The sequence below is a fragment of the Trichosurus vulpecula genome, chromosome 9 (genome assembly GCF_011100635.1).
Source record: "Trichosurus vulpecula isolate mTriVul1 chromosome 9, mTriVul1.pri, whole genome shotgun sequence".
Classification (NCBI taxonomy): domain Eukaryota; kingdom Metazoa; phylum Chordata; class Mammalia; order Diprotodontia; family Phalangeridae; genus Trichosurus; species Trichosurus vulpecula.
Window position 1 is genome coordinate 43,259,188 of NC_050581.1, and position 16,115 is coordinate 43,275,302.

At 40.8% G+C, this 16,115-nt stretch overlaps 1 protein-coding gene across 1 annotated transcript in view; it reads left to right on the top strand.

Moving 5' to 3' along the window:
* PDXDC1 (pyridoxal dependent decarboxylase domain containing 1) overlaps positions 1-15,936 on the top strand; it is a 57,444-nt gene extending 41,508 nt beyond the window's left edge. Inside the window, exons 13-23 of the mRNA XM_036738084.1 lie at positions 2,037-2,087; positions 6,319-6,382; positions 7,674-7,768; positions 8,686-8,791; positions 10,384-10,555; positions 11,062-11,180; positions 11,521-11,642; positions 12,583-12,675; positions 12,754-12,850; positions 13,633-13,737; positions 13,979-15,936. Of these exons, the coding sequence (XP_036593979.1) occupies positions 2,037-2,087; positions 6,319-6,382; positions 7,674-7,768; positions 8,686-8,791; positions 10,384-10,555; positions 11,062-11,180; positions 11,521-11,642; positions 12,583-12,675; positions 12,754-12,850; positions 13,633-13,737; positions 13,979-14,253 (1,299 nt within the window). The 3' untranslated portion in view covers positions 14,254-15,936. The remainder of the gene's footprint in view (positions 1-2,036; positions 2,088-6,318; positions 6,383-7,673; positions 7,769-8,685; positions 8,792-10,383; positions 10,556-11,061; positions 11,181-11,520; positions 11,643-12,582; positions 12,676-12,753; positions 12,851-13,632; positions 13,738-13,978) is intronic.
* Positions 15,937-16,115: the final 179 nt, after the last annotated feature.

Consider the following 16,115-nt stretch of genomic DNA (forward strand, 5'->3'; position numbering starts at 1 on the left):
ATCTTAAAGAGAGATAAGAAGACACCCCCAACCCACCACCTTGTGGAGGTGAGAGGCCTGCAGCTGTAACATATCCCTCATGTTTTCAGACATTTTCAATATATTGGTCAGTTGTGCTGAGTTTTTTATTTCCTATCTAAAAAAATCACTATTTGCCATATGGGATGGGTGGCACTGTGGGAGAGGGAGGAAGGATATTTGGGGAAAGTACAGTGATTTAAGAAAAAGAAAAGTTGCACATAATAGAGTTCCACTGTTTCATGAGTATTTCTATTTTTTTCTGTCACATATTTAAATGCTCTTTTTACTTGGCATTTGTCAGATTCAGAATTTTTAAAAAATTCAAAACAAACATAAAAGGCAGCATAATAGAGTGGAGAAAGCACTGGACTTAGAATCAGGAGACCCAAGCCAAGAGTTTCTGGTGCCCTTACCTGAAGTGTAGCTCTGGGTTCAGAGTCTGGGTGGATCTTTTCAAACTGTGTCCATTGGTAAAGTTTTCAACCTAGCTAAGCCTTATTCTTCTCATCTGTAAACTAAAGATGATATTTGGATGGCCACTTTTTGCAGAGTTGTAAAGAAGGTGCTTAGTAAACCATAAAGTATTCCTAGATCTGCCAGGTACATATTGTAGGGACATGCGGGCACATGTAAGACATAGTACCTGCTTTCATTGAGTTTATAATCTAGTTGAAGAGATGAGATTTACAAGAGACATTTAATAGTAATAAGATGAACTGTGGAGGGCTGGATCACTTGGGGAAGGAGCCATTCAGGCTCATTGATTCTAGTGTAATAAAGAACCTCTGTGTGTCTGTTGGGGGAGGGGGATGTGGGGGAAACACAAATGTACCCATGGCTTCTTTTCTCTTCTGAAAATGCAATTTGAGCTCAAAATTTTCCTTTAATTCTGCTTTTTCAACAAGCTAAGCAAAAATGTATTGAGCACTTATTGCATACAGAATAGGCGGAGAGCAAGTTCTAGTCCTAGTCATCAGTTTCCTTATCAGTAAAATTATAGGTTGAACTACCTGATCTCTTCCAATTCTCTTGCTCTATGACTCTACAACTACTCTTTAAAGAATCCCTTGAAAATGGGTTGCCTTGAGAGGGATAGTGGGCCTGCCCCTCGTTGAAGGTCTTCAAGCAGAGAAACTGGATATTTGTTAACAAGGAAGATTCCTTTCAGGTGTAGGATGATTGGACATACTGAGCTCCCTTCCAGCTCTCAGATTCTGAGTATAATTATTTGTATCCAAACGTATGTTATGCTACAGAACAAGTTTTGCGCTTGGAGAAATGGAAAAAAATAGCCATTAATACTATTAAAAAGTTAACAGCATCAAGAAAGTACTTTTCCATGGTGGGCCTACGAAAAGTACATTTTGTATGAGTATCCTACCATTTACCAGTAGGCTTTTGTAAATCCTGCCCATTTTTGAAGGTACAGCTCAGCTGCCACCACCTCCATCAAGACTTACCTGGTCACCCCAGCAAAGATTATATTCAAAAAAAAAATTCTATCTATAGGGCTTGGGCTTTCTCTAGAACTCTTTTACATGGTACTTATATGTGTGTATGTCACACATCTCTGTTACTAGATAAATAACATATCTTTACCTTTATATTCCATCATGTCTGATACAGCACCTTGCATAGTTTAGTAACTCATTGTTGAATGAATGAGTTACTTAATGAATTTGCAGTATAACTACTGACTTTTATGTCTCATTAGAGACATAATATCTTTCTTAGCTTGAGTGAATCAAGTGTCGATTTTAATTGAAATTAAGATGGATTGATGGATGGAAGTTCAGCCTCCGGGACGGATAGATAGCCACATTTACAGATTACCAAGTATTGAGTGATTTTATTAGATTCTAAGTTTTATTCTACTTTGGCTGCATGAAAAGCACATAAACAAATGCCTCTAATTGGAGATCTAGATGAGTTCATCTGTTTGTAACAGACTCTTATGAAAAGTCACATATTTATTTCAAGTTGATGCTTTCATACAATCTTTTTCTTGTTTGCAGAGTCAAAGGTTGCTGGAAAGTTTGAAGAAACTGGACTTCATCAAAACTTCGGTATTTAATAAAATACTTCCATTGTTTGTATGACACAAAATCCATAAAGTACATTAAAGTTCAATAACGTTGGGTACTTTTTATCCCCATTTTGGTGCATTTTAAAGAGATTGTGCTAATACTCACAAATCCCATGCCATGCATGTAATTTATGACGTAACTAGGCAGTTATTTTAAAGCCTAGCAGTACTAACCGTACTGAGTTAGGTGCTGTTTTAAAAATCCTATTATGGTTTAATACTGTTTAAAGTTATGGTTTAATAGTTTTTAAAATAAAATTCAGCCACATAAGAAATTTATAAATACTGTACCTAAAAGAAAACATATTCAAAAAATCTCCCTAAATGAAAAGCAGCATTTTTCTGTCTTTTCAAAGTCTCTTAACCTTTAAGTCTTTTTTTCCTCTTGTTGTTTTCCTTTTACATTAGGTTTAGGAGGATACAAGTGAGCACTTAGTTCCTGGGTGGTTTTCCTGAAGAAGCAAAAGCTGCTCTGCATGTGGCTTTGCAAGAGGCTTTGTCCTATTTTGACCTGTTTTGTTTTTAGGTCTTTTTGTCCTTAGTTTTTTAAACTTATTTTTGTGTTTAGGTCAGTGAATTTGGGCATTGGTTCCCCCCTATCCTCTGAACTAGGATCATGGAGCTAGCTGAGTGGACAGGAGATTAAATATATCTCTCCACCTCTTCCACAAAATTCATGTACTTTCCCTTTCCAGCCTGGAAATCCTTTCAAAAAAAGAGTTCCAAGAGACTCCTCCCATATCCGTCCCAACAGAGAGGTGGACTTCATAGGCTGCTTCCTATCCATTATGTTGATTTGCAGAGGCACGTTCCTAGATGCCTTCCATCACTTTTGTCCCCATGGAGCCTTTCTGAAATGTTTCCAGCACTGTAGCAGTTTCGTATTTACAACTCCCTCTGCTTTATTGAGTTGATGCTCCTATATTTCAGTACCATAAAGTATGGGAACCAAGTACTTGTGATGAGTCGCCCTTCAGACTGGTCTCATGGACTTAAAATAGTTCATGATTTGTAAGATGAGTTGTTTCTCTATTGTCTTAATGTAACTTTTTTTTTTTCAAGGAAAAAGACAGAGTTTATTAAGGGTTCGCCATAATGGGTTGTCTTAAGAAATCCCACCCTTTTGTGATGCCTGTTTTCTTTTTTTTTTTAATTTATTTAATATATTTAGTTTTCAGCATTGATTTTCACAAAAGTTTGAATTACAAATTTTTTCCCCATTTCTACCCTCCCCCCACTCCAAGGTGGCGTATATTCTGGTTGCCCCGTTCCCCAGTCAGCCCTCCCATCTGTCACCCCACTTCCCTCCTATCCCCCTTTCCCTTCTTCTCTTGTAGGGCAAGATAAATTTCTATGCCCCATTGCCTGTGTATCTTATTTCCTAGTTGCATGCAAAATCTTTTTTGTTGTTATTGTTTTTGATCGTCTGTTTTTAAAACTTTGAGTTCCAAATTCTCTCCCCTCTTCCCTCTGTGCCCACCCTCCCTAAGAAGGCAAGCAATTCAACATAGGCCACATGCATATCATTATGTAAAACCCTTCCACAGTAATCATGTTGTGAAAGATTAACTATGTTTTGCTCCTTCCTATCCTATCCCCCTTTATTGAATTTTCTCCCTTGACCCTGTCCCTTTTTGAAAGTGTTTGTTTTTGATTACCTCCTCCCCCCATCTGCCCTCCCTTCTATCATCCTCCCTTTTTTATCTTCTTCCTCCTTCTTTCCTGTGGGGTAAGATACCCAATTGAGTGTGTATGGTATTCTTCCTCAGGTCAGATCCAATGAGAGCAAGATTCACTCATTCCCCCTCACCTGCCCCCTCTTCCCTTTCTACAGAACCACTTTTTCTTGCCACTTTTATGCGAGATAATTTACCCCATTCTGTCTCTCCCTTTCTCCCTCTCTCAATGTATTCCTCTCTTATCCCTTAAATTGATTTTATTCTTTTAGATATCACCCTTTCAAATTCAACTCACCCTTGTGCCCTTTGTGTGTGTATATATATACATATATACATACATATATATATACACACACACACACATATATACATACCTACACATATACATACATAGACACACATATGTATACACATATATATGTATATATATGCATATTCCTTTCAGCTACTATGATACTGAGGTCTCACGAATTATACAGATCATCTTTCCATGTAGGAATGTAAACAAAACAGTTCAACTTTAGTATGTCCCTTATGACTTCTCTTTCTTGTTTACCTTTTCATGCTTCTCTTGATTCTTGTGTTTGAAAGTCAAATTTTTTATTCAGCTCTGGTCTTTTCACTGAGAAAGCTTGAAAGTCCTCTATTTTATTGAAAATCCATATTTTGCCTTGGACCATAATACTCAGTTTTGCTGGGTAGGTGATTCTTGGTTTTAATCCTAGCTCCATTGACCTCTGGAACATCGTATTCCAAGCCCTTTGGTCCCTTAATGTGGAAGCTGCCAGATCCTGTGTTATTCTGATTGTGTTTCCACAATATTCAAATTGTTTCTTTCTGGCTGCTTGCAGTATTTTCTCCTTGACCTGGGAGCTCTGGAATTTGGCGACAATGTTCCTAGGAGTTTTCTTTTTGGGATCTATTTGAGGAGGCGGTCTGTGGATTCTTTCAATTTCTATTTTGCCCTGTGGCTCTAGAATATCAGGGCAGTTCTCCTTGATAATTTCTTGAAAGATGATATCTAGGCTCTTTTTTTGATCATGGCTTTCAGGTAGTCCAATAATTTTTAAATTATCTCTCCTGGATCTATTTTCTAGGTCAGTGGTTTTTCCAGTGAGATATTTGCCGTTGTCTTCCATTTTTTCATTCCTTTGGTTCTGTTTTATAATATCTTGATTTCTCATAAAGTCACTAGATTCCACTTGCTCCAGTCTAATTTTTAAGGTAGTATTTTCTTCAGTGGTCTTTTGGACCTCCTTTTCCATTTGGCTAATTCTGCCTTTCAAGGCATTCTTCTCCTCATTGGCTTTTTGGAGCTCTTTGGCCATTTGAGTTATTCTATTTTTTAAAGTGTTGTTTTCTTCAATATTTTTTTCAGTATTTTTTTGGGTCTCCTTTAGCAAGTCATTGACTTGTTTTTCATGGTTTTCTTGCATCATTCTCATTTCTCGTCCCAATTTTTCCTCTACTTCTTTAATTTTTCCAACTCCTTTTTGAGCTCTTCCATTGCCTGAAACCAGTTCATGTTTTTCTTGGAGGCTTTTGGTGTAGGCTCTTGCACTTTGTTGACTTCTTCAGGCCGTATGTTTTGGTCTTCTTTGTCACCAAAGAAAGATTCCAAAGTCTGAGACTGAATCTGGGTGCATTTTCACTGCCTGGCCATATTCCCAGCCAACTTACTTGACCCTTGAGTTTTTCATCGGGGTATGACTGCTTGTAGAGCAAAGAGTACTTTGTTCCAAGCTTGAGGGGATGTGCCATTGATTTCAGAGCTATTTCTGTATAGCCAGCTCTGCCACCTCAGCACTCCTCCTTCCTCAAGAACCACCAACCCGGACCTGATGCAAATCTTCAGCAGGCTCTTCAATCCTGTTCTGATTCGCCACTTAATTCCTCCCATCATGTGGGCCTGGGGCCAGAAGTAACTGCAGCTGTAGTTCTGTAGCTGCACCTCCCCCACTGCCCCTGGGGTGGTGGCCAAACCATGAACTCTGTCCCCCGAAGCTTTTCCCACTAACCTTCTCTGTTGTCTTTGGTGTTTGTGGGTTGAGAAGTCTGGTAACTGCCACAGCTCACTGATTCAGGGTGCTAGGGCCTGTTCTGCCCGGCTCGTGGTCTGGCTAGTCCTGCTGCCTCCCACGCTGAGCTCTGCTCCCCTCCACTCCGTGTGCCGTAGACCTCATCCAGCGACCATCCAGGCTATCCTGGGCTGGAGCCCTGCTTCCCTCTGCTATTTTGTGGGTTCTGCAGTTCTAGAATTTGTTCAGAGCCATTTGTTATAGGTTTTTGGAGGGATGTGGTGGGGAGCTCATGCAAGTCCCTGCTTTCCAGCCGCCGTCTTGGCTCCTCCCCCGGAAGTCCGTCTTAATGTAACTTTAATAAAAATTTCCATGTGTTTGCATTGCAATCTGTTAATAATGTAATTAGCTGGTCCTCATCAAAATGGTAATATGGTACATTTTCTTGTCCTGGTTTTAGAAAATTATGTGTGGTTTTAACGTATGGCTTGATAATGTCACATTTTGTTTTAAGGTGGAAGATGAACTCACCTCCCCAGTGGTGGTATTCAAATTTTCCAAGGAACTTTCAAGTTTGGGTGAGTAGCATAGAGAAGAAGTTAGTATGAGCAACATTGAATAACCTAGGTATGTAAACTAACTCATTTAAATCTTCAATCATAGTTTATGTGAGAATCATTAGAATAGTCTTCATGATGTCTCTGTCCCAACAGCCGTACTGTTCTTCAGTTCTTCATTGATCTAGCTGTGGTATCAGTGGACAGCCAGTCAGTACTAGTCATTGGGTAGATTTAAACTCTGATAACATTGCACCGGAAGCCATCTCTGTGGAATTTCTTGAAAGAAAATGCCTCTGTGATATAACGTCATCATGAGAGCACCATCGATTCCTTGGCTGTCTTTACATAAGAAAGTACGTGGGACATGGCATAATGAAAAGAGCCACTGCCCTTGCAGTCCTAGGCTCCGGTCGCAGCACTGCGCCACTATGCTCTGTCATTCAGTGTGTTTGAAGTTTGGCATTGGGAGCCACTCCTTACTGGGAGATGGAAATAAGTTACATGTCCTGGAACTAGTCTTGGTAATTGTATTTTTAACCTTAATTCAGTTGCCTCTGGGTGTTGATTTCATTTGCATTGTTATAGTCATCGCGTATATTGTTCTCCTGGTTCTGCTTTCTTCCTTCTTTAACAGTTCATACAGATCTTCTCAGGTTTCTCTGAATTCCTCCTCTTTGTTGTTTCTTGTGGCTTAATGTACAGCAAAGTGGATAGAGTGCTGACTTTGGAATTGGGAAAGCCTGAGTTCAAATCCTGCCTCAGATGCTTATTAGCTGTGTGAATCTTCAGATCATTTAACCTTTTCTTGCCTCAATTTCTTCATCTGTAAAATGGGGAAAATACAGCACCTGCCTCCCAGAGTTGCTGTGAAGATGCAGTGAGAGAGAGGTCTTTGCCGTCCCTGCTCACTCAAGAAGTGTCAGATATTCTCATCGTTGTTCCCGTACATTCCCGAATCAGTGGGCACCCGCCGTGTTTTTACTGTTTATTACCACGAGAAGTCTGCCCCTTGTTGCGTGTTCTTGGTTGGATCGATCGATTCCTGAACGTCGGGGGAGCGTCTTCTCACAGGCCTCCCGTGAGGATCCGATGAAGTGACCTGCGTCCATAACAAGCGTGGTTTATTGTGTTTATTGTGAATGTTGGCTGCTCATTGTGACTGATGTACAAATATATGGAAGCTTAAGTTGTGGGAATTAACCGCGGTTGTGGCATCTTCAATTGCTTTGATCTCGGCTTCATTTTTTCAGTTGATTGGAAACACTCTGATGTTCTGGGAGTGACTGAGTGACTGTTGTCTCTGTTTCAGGATCAGATAAAGCGGGGCAGAGATCAGTAGTGCCCACTGTGCAGCCCTCAGCAACCAGCCAGGAAAGAGACATCTGTGATACGTTTAACCAGTGGGTAAGAAGAGAATGAATGAAGCATTCCTTAAGTGCTTACTGTGTGCAAAGCCCTGTGCTAAGTGCTGGAGATACACCTAGGAAATAAGACAGTCCTGCTCTTGAGCCGGGGACATTGTCTGCTTTGTTCATCCACGGGCTGCTGCCCATGTCATCCGGCACTGGAGGCAGCTCAGTGGCAGTTCAGTAGAGCACTGGGTCTGGAGTCAGGAAGGCCCGAGTTCAAGGCTAGCCTCAGACACTTACTAGCATTGTGACTCTGGGTAAGTCACTTAACCTCAGCACCTACCTCCTGGGATTGTTGTGAAGCTCAGATGAGATGATGTTTGTACCTTAGTACGGCTCTGAGCACACAGTAGGCGCTGCGTAGGTGCTGCTTCTCTTCCTTTCTCCTTCCCTTGTCAGGAGTTTGCATTTGTAGCAATAAACCACGTACCGCAGAGATGTTGGCCTGTTGTCCTTGGGTTCACTCCTGTTTTTAACCATTAACTCAGGTGTGGTTTAATCAGAACACGGCTCCATCTTCTGTCTTAGTGTTCCCATGTGTCAGTTGAGGTCTGCCTGATGAGGCTTTTAAACATAAATATGAGTGTTGGTTATAACAAGCGGTTCCTCAATAATCAGATGAGGATGGTAATCTCTGAGAAGTAGCAAGTGTGTCTGCTTAGCTGTGGGAGTCCCGTAGGCCTGGTTGTCCAGGGGCTTGACTCTGACTGCAGCAGCAAAGTATTTCTTACACTGCGGGGAGGACGAATGGGCCTTTTTAAACGGCAGCAAACAGCCGTCCCCATTTTCTGACCTTCTCTATGCACCAATGGGGATTGGAGAGCTTCTGGTCTGGGATGAGCTGGGAGGAAAGGGTTCGAGGGCCCGATGACCCCTTTCTGCTCAACCCCTTTGCCTACCTGTTTCTACCAGCTTGGCGAGCAGCTGGCACAGCTGGTTCCCGCTAGTGGAGTTGATGTCGTGGAACTGGAAGATGAGGGCACATGTGTACGGTTCAGCCCGCTCATGACATCAGCAGGTAATTGCTGTCCCTGAATTCTGCTTGTATCGGGGCTTTTGTCCTGATGAAGAAATAATGAGAGTTCATGGTTAATGTATCAGCTGTCAGAGTTTGATAAACATCCCTTGCTCTGCACTAGTAACCAGTTTCTTCCCCCCACCCCCGCCCCTTTTTCCTTTGCTTATCAGCCTTTCTTCTTGAGCAAGGCCTTTTCTTTCTCTCACCCTCAGGGCCTAACACAGTGAGTGCTCTGCTCAGAGTAGGTACTTAATCAGTGTTTAATGGTTTGAATTGTTGGAGTTTTCTTCATCTTGGTTTGAGTGGATCTGCCTTCCTGACTCAGTTCTCCATATATTGGGTACAACATTCACTTGGATTTAGATGTTTATGTGACTTAAATGTTTAGTTTTCTGACAAATTCTGAAGTAATAAAAATATTGAGATGATTTTATGATCATTCAGAATCTTCCTCTTGAGAAGATTTGAACACTTTTTGGGGGGAGGAAGGGATAATTCGCACATAGACCCTTGATGGTAAGAAAACATCGTCATCCATTTGCCCCCCCCAAAAATAAGGGCAAGTTATGAAATATACTTGGTCTCATTGGGTCTTTTCCTTGTCTCTATTGGCTATGTAACTGCCAGAAAAACAGTCTTTACAAGTAACTCTAACACAAAACAATATAATTGTTTCGTTGGTTAGGTTGCTGTAGACCGTTCATGTGTGAGGCCTCTTTCAGCTCCTTGGTGTGCTACAATTTTGGGGAGCCATTGGGACCAGGGTATAGAGCTTGTGTTGTTGACTAGTGTGAGAGAAGTATATGAAGGTAAACAAGAGGCAGGCTGGCGGGTAAGGAGTTTGGAGGTTATCGATGTGATCAGAGCTACGTACGTGTAAGATGGATTAGAGAAGAAGGTGATGGAAACTGGGGACTGCTTGGGTTACTGTGGTAGAGGAAACAAAGGTCTAAACTAGGGGAGTGGGGGGCATAGCGATAAAAACGCAAAGAAGAATCATGGAGGCAGAGGGGACAGGACTTGTGACTGACCAACTATGGGAACAGCAAAAGGCAACGTGGATCCCCAGGAGAATGGTAGGACCGTGGACAGAAATAGAGGTCGTAGATTTAGGGATAGAAGGGACCTCAAAGGACATCTCATCCACTCCAAGATGAGGTCACTGAGGGTCAGGGAACTTAGGTGTCAGGGCCAAGGTCACATAGGTGGCTTTGAACCTAGATCTTCTGGTTCCAGAGCCATTGTTCCCTTCACATAATTTGCTGGAATTGAGGAAAAGCAGTGGAGTTAGAGGAAAATGTGATGAATTCATTTTGATCATCCTTTTCCTGGGAATAACTGCATAAATGAGTTCAGACTTGGGTGCAGGGGCAGTTTTCTAATGCTCCCTTTCTAAAACAGCTTTAGACTATTCTTACTCTGCCTTCAGTAAACTTAACACTTTTAAAATTTGCAGCTGTAGCTGGGAACTTCTGTGTGCAAGGAACTTGTATGTGTGCATTTCTGATGGTGAAAGGGGAATGTTGTTTCTCTGTATTGTGATGTGTCTATTGCTGTGACATTTCTGATGATAAACTGATGGGCCTTTTCAGTTCTAGGAACTCGAGCAGATGACGTTGATCAGCTGGTGGCATGCCTAAAAACCCAGATTCCAATTCTGACCTGTACAATACAACTCCGGGAAGAGTTCAAGGAAGAAGTGGGAAGAACAGCAGGCCTCTCACACATTGAGGACTTGGGCTGGCCCGGGTTAGGTGTAGTCAGGTACAGGCTCAGCTCTCCATCAGCTGGTATTTGGTTTGTAGCCCAGAAACCCAAGTTGAAAGATGACCTAGTGATGAATTTGTCTGGCACTTCTGTCACCTTTGGCTGTATGTGCTAGAGACTCTACTATTCAACCAATCAGCAGGTATCTATTAAGCCCCTACTACATGTTAGACATTGTGCTAGGTGCTGGGAATAGAAGTACAAAGAATTAAACAATTCTTACTCGCAGAGAGCTTGCTCTCTACCTTTTATACTGTACTGTATTTAAACTTCTGGTATTGGAAGAACTAAGATTTCCTAAGATTGCATAGAAGAACAGTGCATAGGCCTTGTGCTTGCTTTTCTACATTCCCCAAAGTGCTCAGGTTTTGAGAATTCATGAAATGATTTTTCCATCCCTGTTGCCTGGCTTCATTTCTGTGTTAAGTAGCTCATTTTATAACACTGTGATATATGAAGATATCACGTAGGTTGCAATATTGTTATTTGATATGATTTTGTAGGTATGAACACATAATTGAAGAGAAGATTAATGAGAAATCAGAAGCAGAAGTAGAGAAAATCAATACTGAAATCCTGAAAAAATTAAATGAACTGGAATCTGACCTTTCGTTTTCACTGGGTAACTCCTACTTTTTAAGTCAATAATTCTGACCACTAAAGCCATGAGCTGATGAGGACAATGCCAGGAGAAACTTTGTTTTGCTGCTAGGTGAAAGGATAGCTCTTTTCACACAGCCCTGCATCTCCCTTTCCTGTATACAGCTTGTTGTGGGCTTTCCTTCTCCCAGATGAAAGCCACTCCTGAATGCCCCACCTTGGCCCCTGTGTTAGTCTCTTGTTTGTGGACTAGCAAAGATAGATACCAAATGTGGATGTGGGAGGGAAATACAGAAAAAAGCAGAGCTCCAATTTGATAATGATGTGGAACTAAGGAATTTGGTTCATTTATTCCTCTGCAGGCCCTGAGTTCGGAAGACAGAAGAACTGTATTTATATTGGTATGGCCACTGAGGACCTTGATATTTCTGAGCTAATAGAGACCATTGCAGCCACAGGCCGAGAAATAGAGGAAAACTCAAGGGTTTGTAAGATAAACAGACCACTCTTCCCCCTCCCCCCCCCTCCTTGCAGCCTTTTGACAGTTCTGCAGGATTAAGGTTTTTGATCCATGTTTGGGGCAACAGGAAGAAAGGGAAAAAGTGAATTGTGCCCTGTAAAGCCAGTTGGTTAAAGTTATAAGAAGCTGCCTCCCTAAGCTATACTTGGAAATATGTATCTGATTTTCCTCCAGCAACCAAGTATACTGACTTATCTAAAAAGGCACTGTGGAGACAGCCTAGATGGTCTGAGGCACATTCTCCAAATCAAACAATTGAGTCATACAAATATTCAAGAGGAGAAAAAAAGGAACCATAGCAGAATAGCCAGTATTTTTCAACTAATTTAGAAAAAGTAATGGAAGCCATTCATCATATTACGGTCGTTGCAAAAACAAGCCCCCTAAAATTAAAAGTGCCAGTTTAGTTTATTCTTTTATGTTAATTTCTTCAGGTTACTTTTAGCTTTTGGGATGCATTTATAGGAATGTAGAATCTTTTTTTTTTTTTGGAAGGGGGAAGGCAAGAAGGGTTAAGTGACTTGCCCAAGGTCTCACACAGCTAGTAAGTGTGTCTAGTGTCTGAGGCTGTATTTGAACTCAGGTCCTCCTGATGCCAGGGCCGGTGCTCTACTCACTGTGACACCTAGGTGCCCCAATTTATAGGAATGTAGAGAAGGCAGGGAATGAGGATCATTTTCCTTGACTTGGCATTGTAAGTTTAAGTGCCATTGTAAAATTTTAGGTGGCAGTCTGATCTCTCCTGCCCATTATCTAGTAAATGTATCAAATAGCAGAAGTTTAGATCTTTATACTTCTTTTCTGTATAGTTTTAGTTTACTTTTCACCAACCAACTTTTGAAAAATGCCCTCAGTACCCTGTTAGTAACCATAACCAAACAATGCCTTTTCTGGTTTTAATTAGCTACTGGAAAACATGACTGAAGTTGTTCGGAAAGGAATCCAGGAAGCACAGGTTCAGCTGCAGAAAGCAAATGAGGAACGCCTTTTGGAAGAGGTGAGCCCACAGATTTGGTTTCCCACCTCAACCTTAAAGTTGCCAAACTAACCTTGAGGTCTTGGTTGTGTCTCACAGGGAGTTTTGCGGCAGATCCCTGTTGTTGGATCAGTACTGAACTGGTTTTCTCCAGTTCAAGCTTCACAAAAGGGGAGAACTTTTAACTTAACAGCAGGTAGGATTAAATAACTTCTGCCAAAATCTTCTATGTTGAGAGATCTATTTACCGTTCTCTATCATTGTATGCTACGCTAGGCCCCTTCATAAGATGACTATAGTGTTCTGTGAATGCTGAGAGTTGGAGAGCAGAATTTCCTCTGACAAACAGAGCAGGCTTCTATTCCTTAAATGAAAAAGGTTAGTTTGGTTGCTCTTTTCCTCATAAGTACATATTAGGAAAAGATTGCTGTAATAGTTCTGAGTTACTTGATTTCTAACCTGGAAAACTTGCAGAATTGCCACTAGTTTGAATTTAGTTAGGTTGACACGATCAAAATAGGTCTTTTTTGGAGTTCTTTCTGAAACGCGGACTACTCATTTACCTCCATAGAGTAGTGACTACATTGGTCAGTTAACAGAAAGTTTATCTCTTGATAGAGAAACGGAAATCCAATGATTTCTCATTAGGTAGACAGTTGTGTCATGGCCTAGTCTTCCAGGGGGTGGTTAGGTCACTTTGCTGGTGTATCTGAATTCAGCACTCGGGGATCTCAGGATGCCCCCGTCATGTTGTCCTTTTGTGGTTGAGTTTAAGAATTAAGAATTAAGGCTAAGAATTAAGTGGACAAATTCTATTCACACTGATAACCTGACAAGCCTCTAGAGATGAACTGAAGAGAAAAGCTGTTAACATGTTTGCAGAAGGTTATCTCAGGGCCAAGTTAGACACAGTCTTTGCCAGGAAGTTGTGATCTGCCTTTACCTTCCCACCTAGCCCATGCTGTTTTCAACTGGCAGGTTCTTTGGAATCCACAGAGCTCACGTACGCTTCTAAGGTACAAGGTACAGGAGCCACTCCACCTCCAACCCCCTTAGCCAGCCGCACCAAACAAAGACTTCCAGGTATGTCTCCTCCTTATTTGAACTGAACAGAGGAAACCTATACTTTTCAATAATTAAGACTAATTTAATTAGCTCTTCAGTTTCTGTACCAATGCTCCCTCTTGACTCCGTTACCTTTGCAGGGATTTCAGCTTAACTACACTCACTATTAAGTAAAGCAGTTTTAAACTTTTTTTAAAGTAAAGACTTTTTAAAAATGTCTTCTATCTTTTAATAGTGTGTTTATTCAAATTTACTTCAGGTCAAAAACTTTTTAAAAGATCTTTAAGAGGGTCAGATGCCTTTAGTGAGACAAGCTCAGTGACTCACATTGAAGATTTAGAAAAGGTGGAACAACAGGCCTCAGCTCTCTCTGGTGGGGAAGAACAGGGGACTCCAAACCTACGCAGCACCGAGCAGCAGACTGGGCATGCCGTCTCACAGGCAACAAATCAAAGTGAGGCAATTCTGAGGGATGGATCTCAGCACCTGGACAATGACTGCACTCAAGTAGAAGAACCAGAAAGCTTGAGATAAAATTCTGACTCCACAGATTAAGACTGTATTATTCCCTGTGTTCCAGGGATGGTAAAGATACGTATAAAATGTGAATGGTGCCACATTAGGACAGTAAGAACTACTGCAATTCATAATTAACTGGGATTCTTGCACAGAGGTGTGGCTGAAAACCAGGCTTTCTCAGTGGGGGTCAACTCATTTGTTTATAGGCCAGTTTGTGACTGTTGCTTCAACCCTACACATTGTTAGCAACACTAAGAAGTTGAAAAAGAATTTTTTTAAGTTGCTTTAAATACTTGCTATTTATTTACAAGCAACAGTTATAACTTCAGGTGTGTCACTTGAAATAATTGCCCTGATCCTTCTAACACAAGCTTAAGTGATTGGGCTGCACATGGTCACTTCTTGATAAACATTTCTCTTTTGTAAACTACTCCAGGCTGCTGCTCACTGGACTTCCATCCTGCAGGCAAAGATAACACGTTATTTGCTAGAAACTCACTTGGCCTTCTGGGCTGCCTCTGGTTAGTTGGTGGTTTTGTTTTATGAAATTGTAGCATTTTCATACCAAATTGGTCTTGTAACATATGTCTTTTGTTTGAAGGAGAATGGGTTTAAATGCTCCTGTAAATATGAATGCCTGAGCCCCACCTGTCATGCCCCACTGCTGTGCGTCCTGGAGACTTAAGTAGGGACTGTGCCCACTCTACCAAGCTGTGTTCTGACAAGACTGTCAAGCACGTTAGAATGGGCAGCACTTCAGTCTGAGACTTTATTCTCTGCCATAAATCCATTTTCTCCCCTATGCACTATTTGTAAACAGATTATTAAATGTATAGAACAACTGTAACTGAAGTCTCTTTCCCATGTATATTTTTACAGGTGGAAGTTATAAATTAACAAACTGAAAACACAGATTGTACTAGTTTTTGTTTTCCTTTGATTAACTTAAAGTCTGGTAGAGATGTATAAAACCAAATCTTATGCACTGTAGCACACAACCTGTAATTTTAATTTAAATATAACTTCATCCTTTACCGGAAGTTGACTCAGAGGCTTTTTTCACTTACATTTCCTTGTTGGACCCAATTCATCAATAAAATAAAAGGTACAGAAGAGTGAGCTTCCCCAGAGGAGAGCCAGTCTGCTCTTGAGGTTAAAATGGAAACAGCCTGCAATATAATATACTACTCACTCGAACTTTTTAAAACTGCTGAATATTTCATTTACGTGTTTGACAGCCCTTTTTGCCTTCTGGAGTCAGGCAACATAGACTGTTCTTAAGATATATCTTCACTCATGTTTCACATCAGGCTTGTTGATTTTAGTTTTGGGAGCCTTAGTTACACCATATTAAACCTTTAATTACTTTCTGATTTTCTGTGATTCCTGACATTTGGCACTTGTCTTAAAAGTACAGTTTTTCACTTGAGCAGATGATTAAAAGGCAAATGGTCTTCCTTATCAGTTTATTCGGTGCAATGAAGTATATTAACTCATAAGAATTGGGGGATAAAATTATCTATAAATAAATTAATTTTTAATGTTTTTATATTTGGAATTGTTAAAATGGTTTGTTTTTGCCGAAATAGAACTTCTCCCTTTAGATACTATTTGAATGTTGGATTCAATAAAGGTTCTTGAAATTGTTACATATGAATTCAGTTCGTATACAATAAAACTTACTATTAAGTAAATGAGCATGATGACTACTTCTATTCCAGCCTTTATGTGTTTCCTTAGTCTAGTTGACTAGGTCCCCTTCCTCCCATTATACCATGCCAGTTCTGGGCCCTGCATTCCCCCCAATATCCATTCACCTTCTCCATTCCTACTCTGTCACTGCTGAATGATGCAGAAAGTCACACAATCGTTGTAAC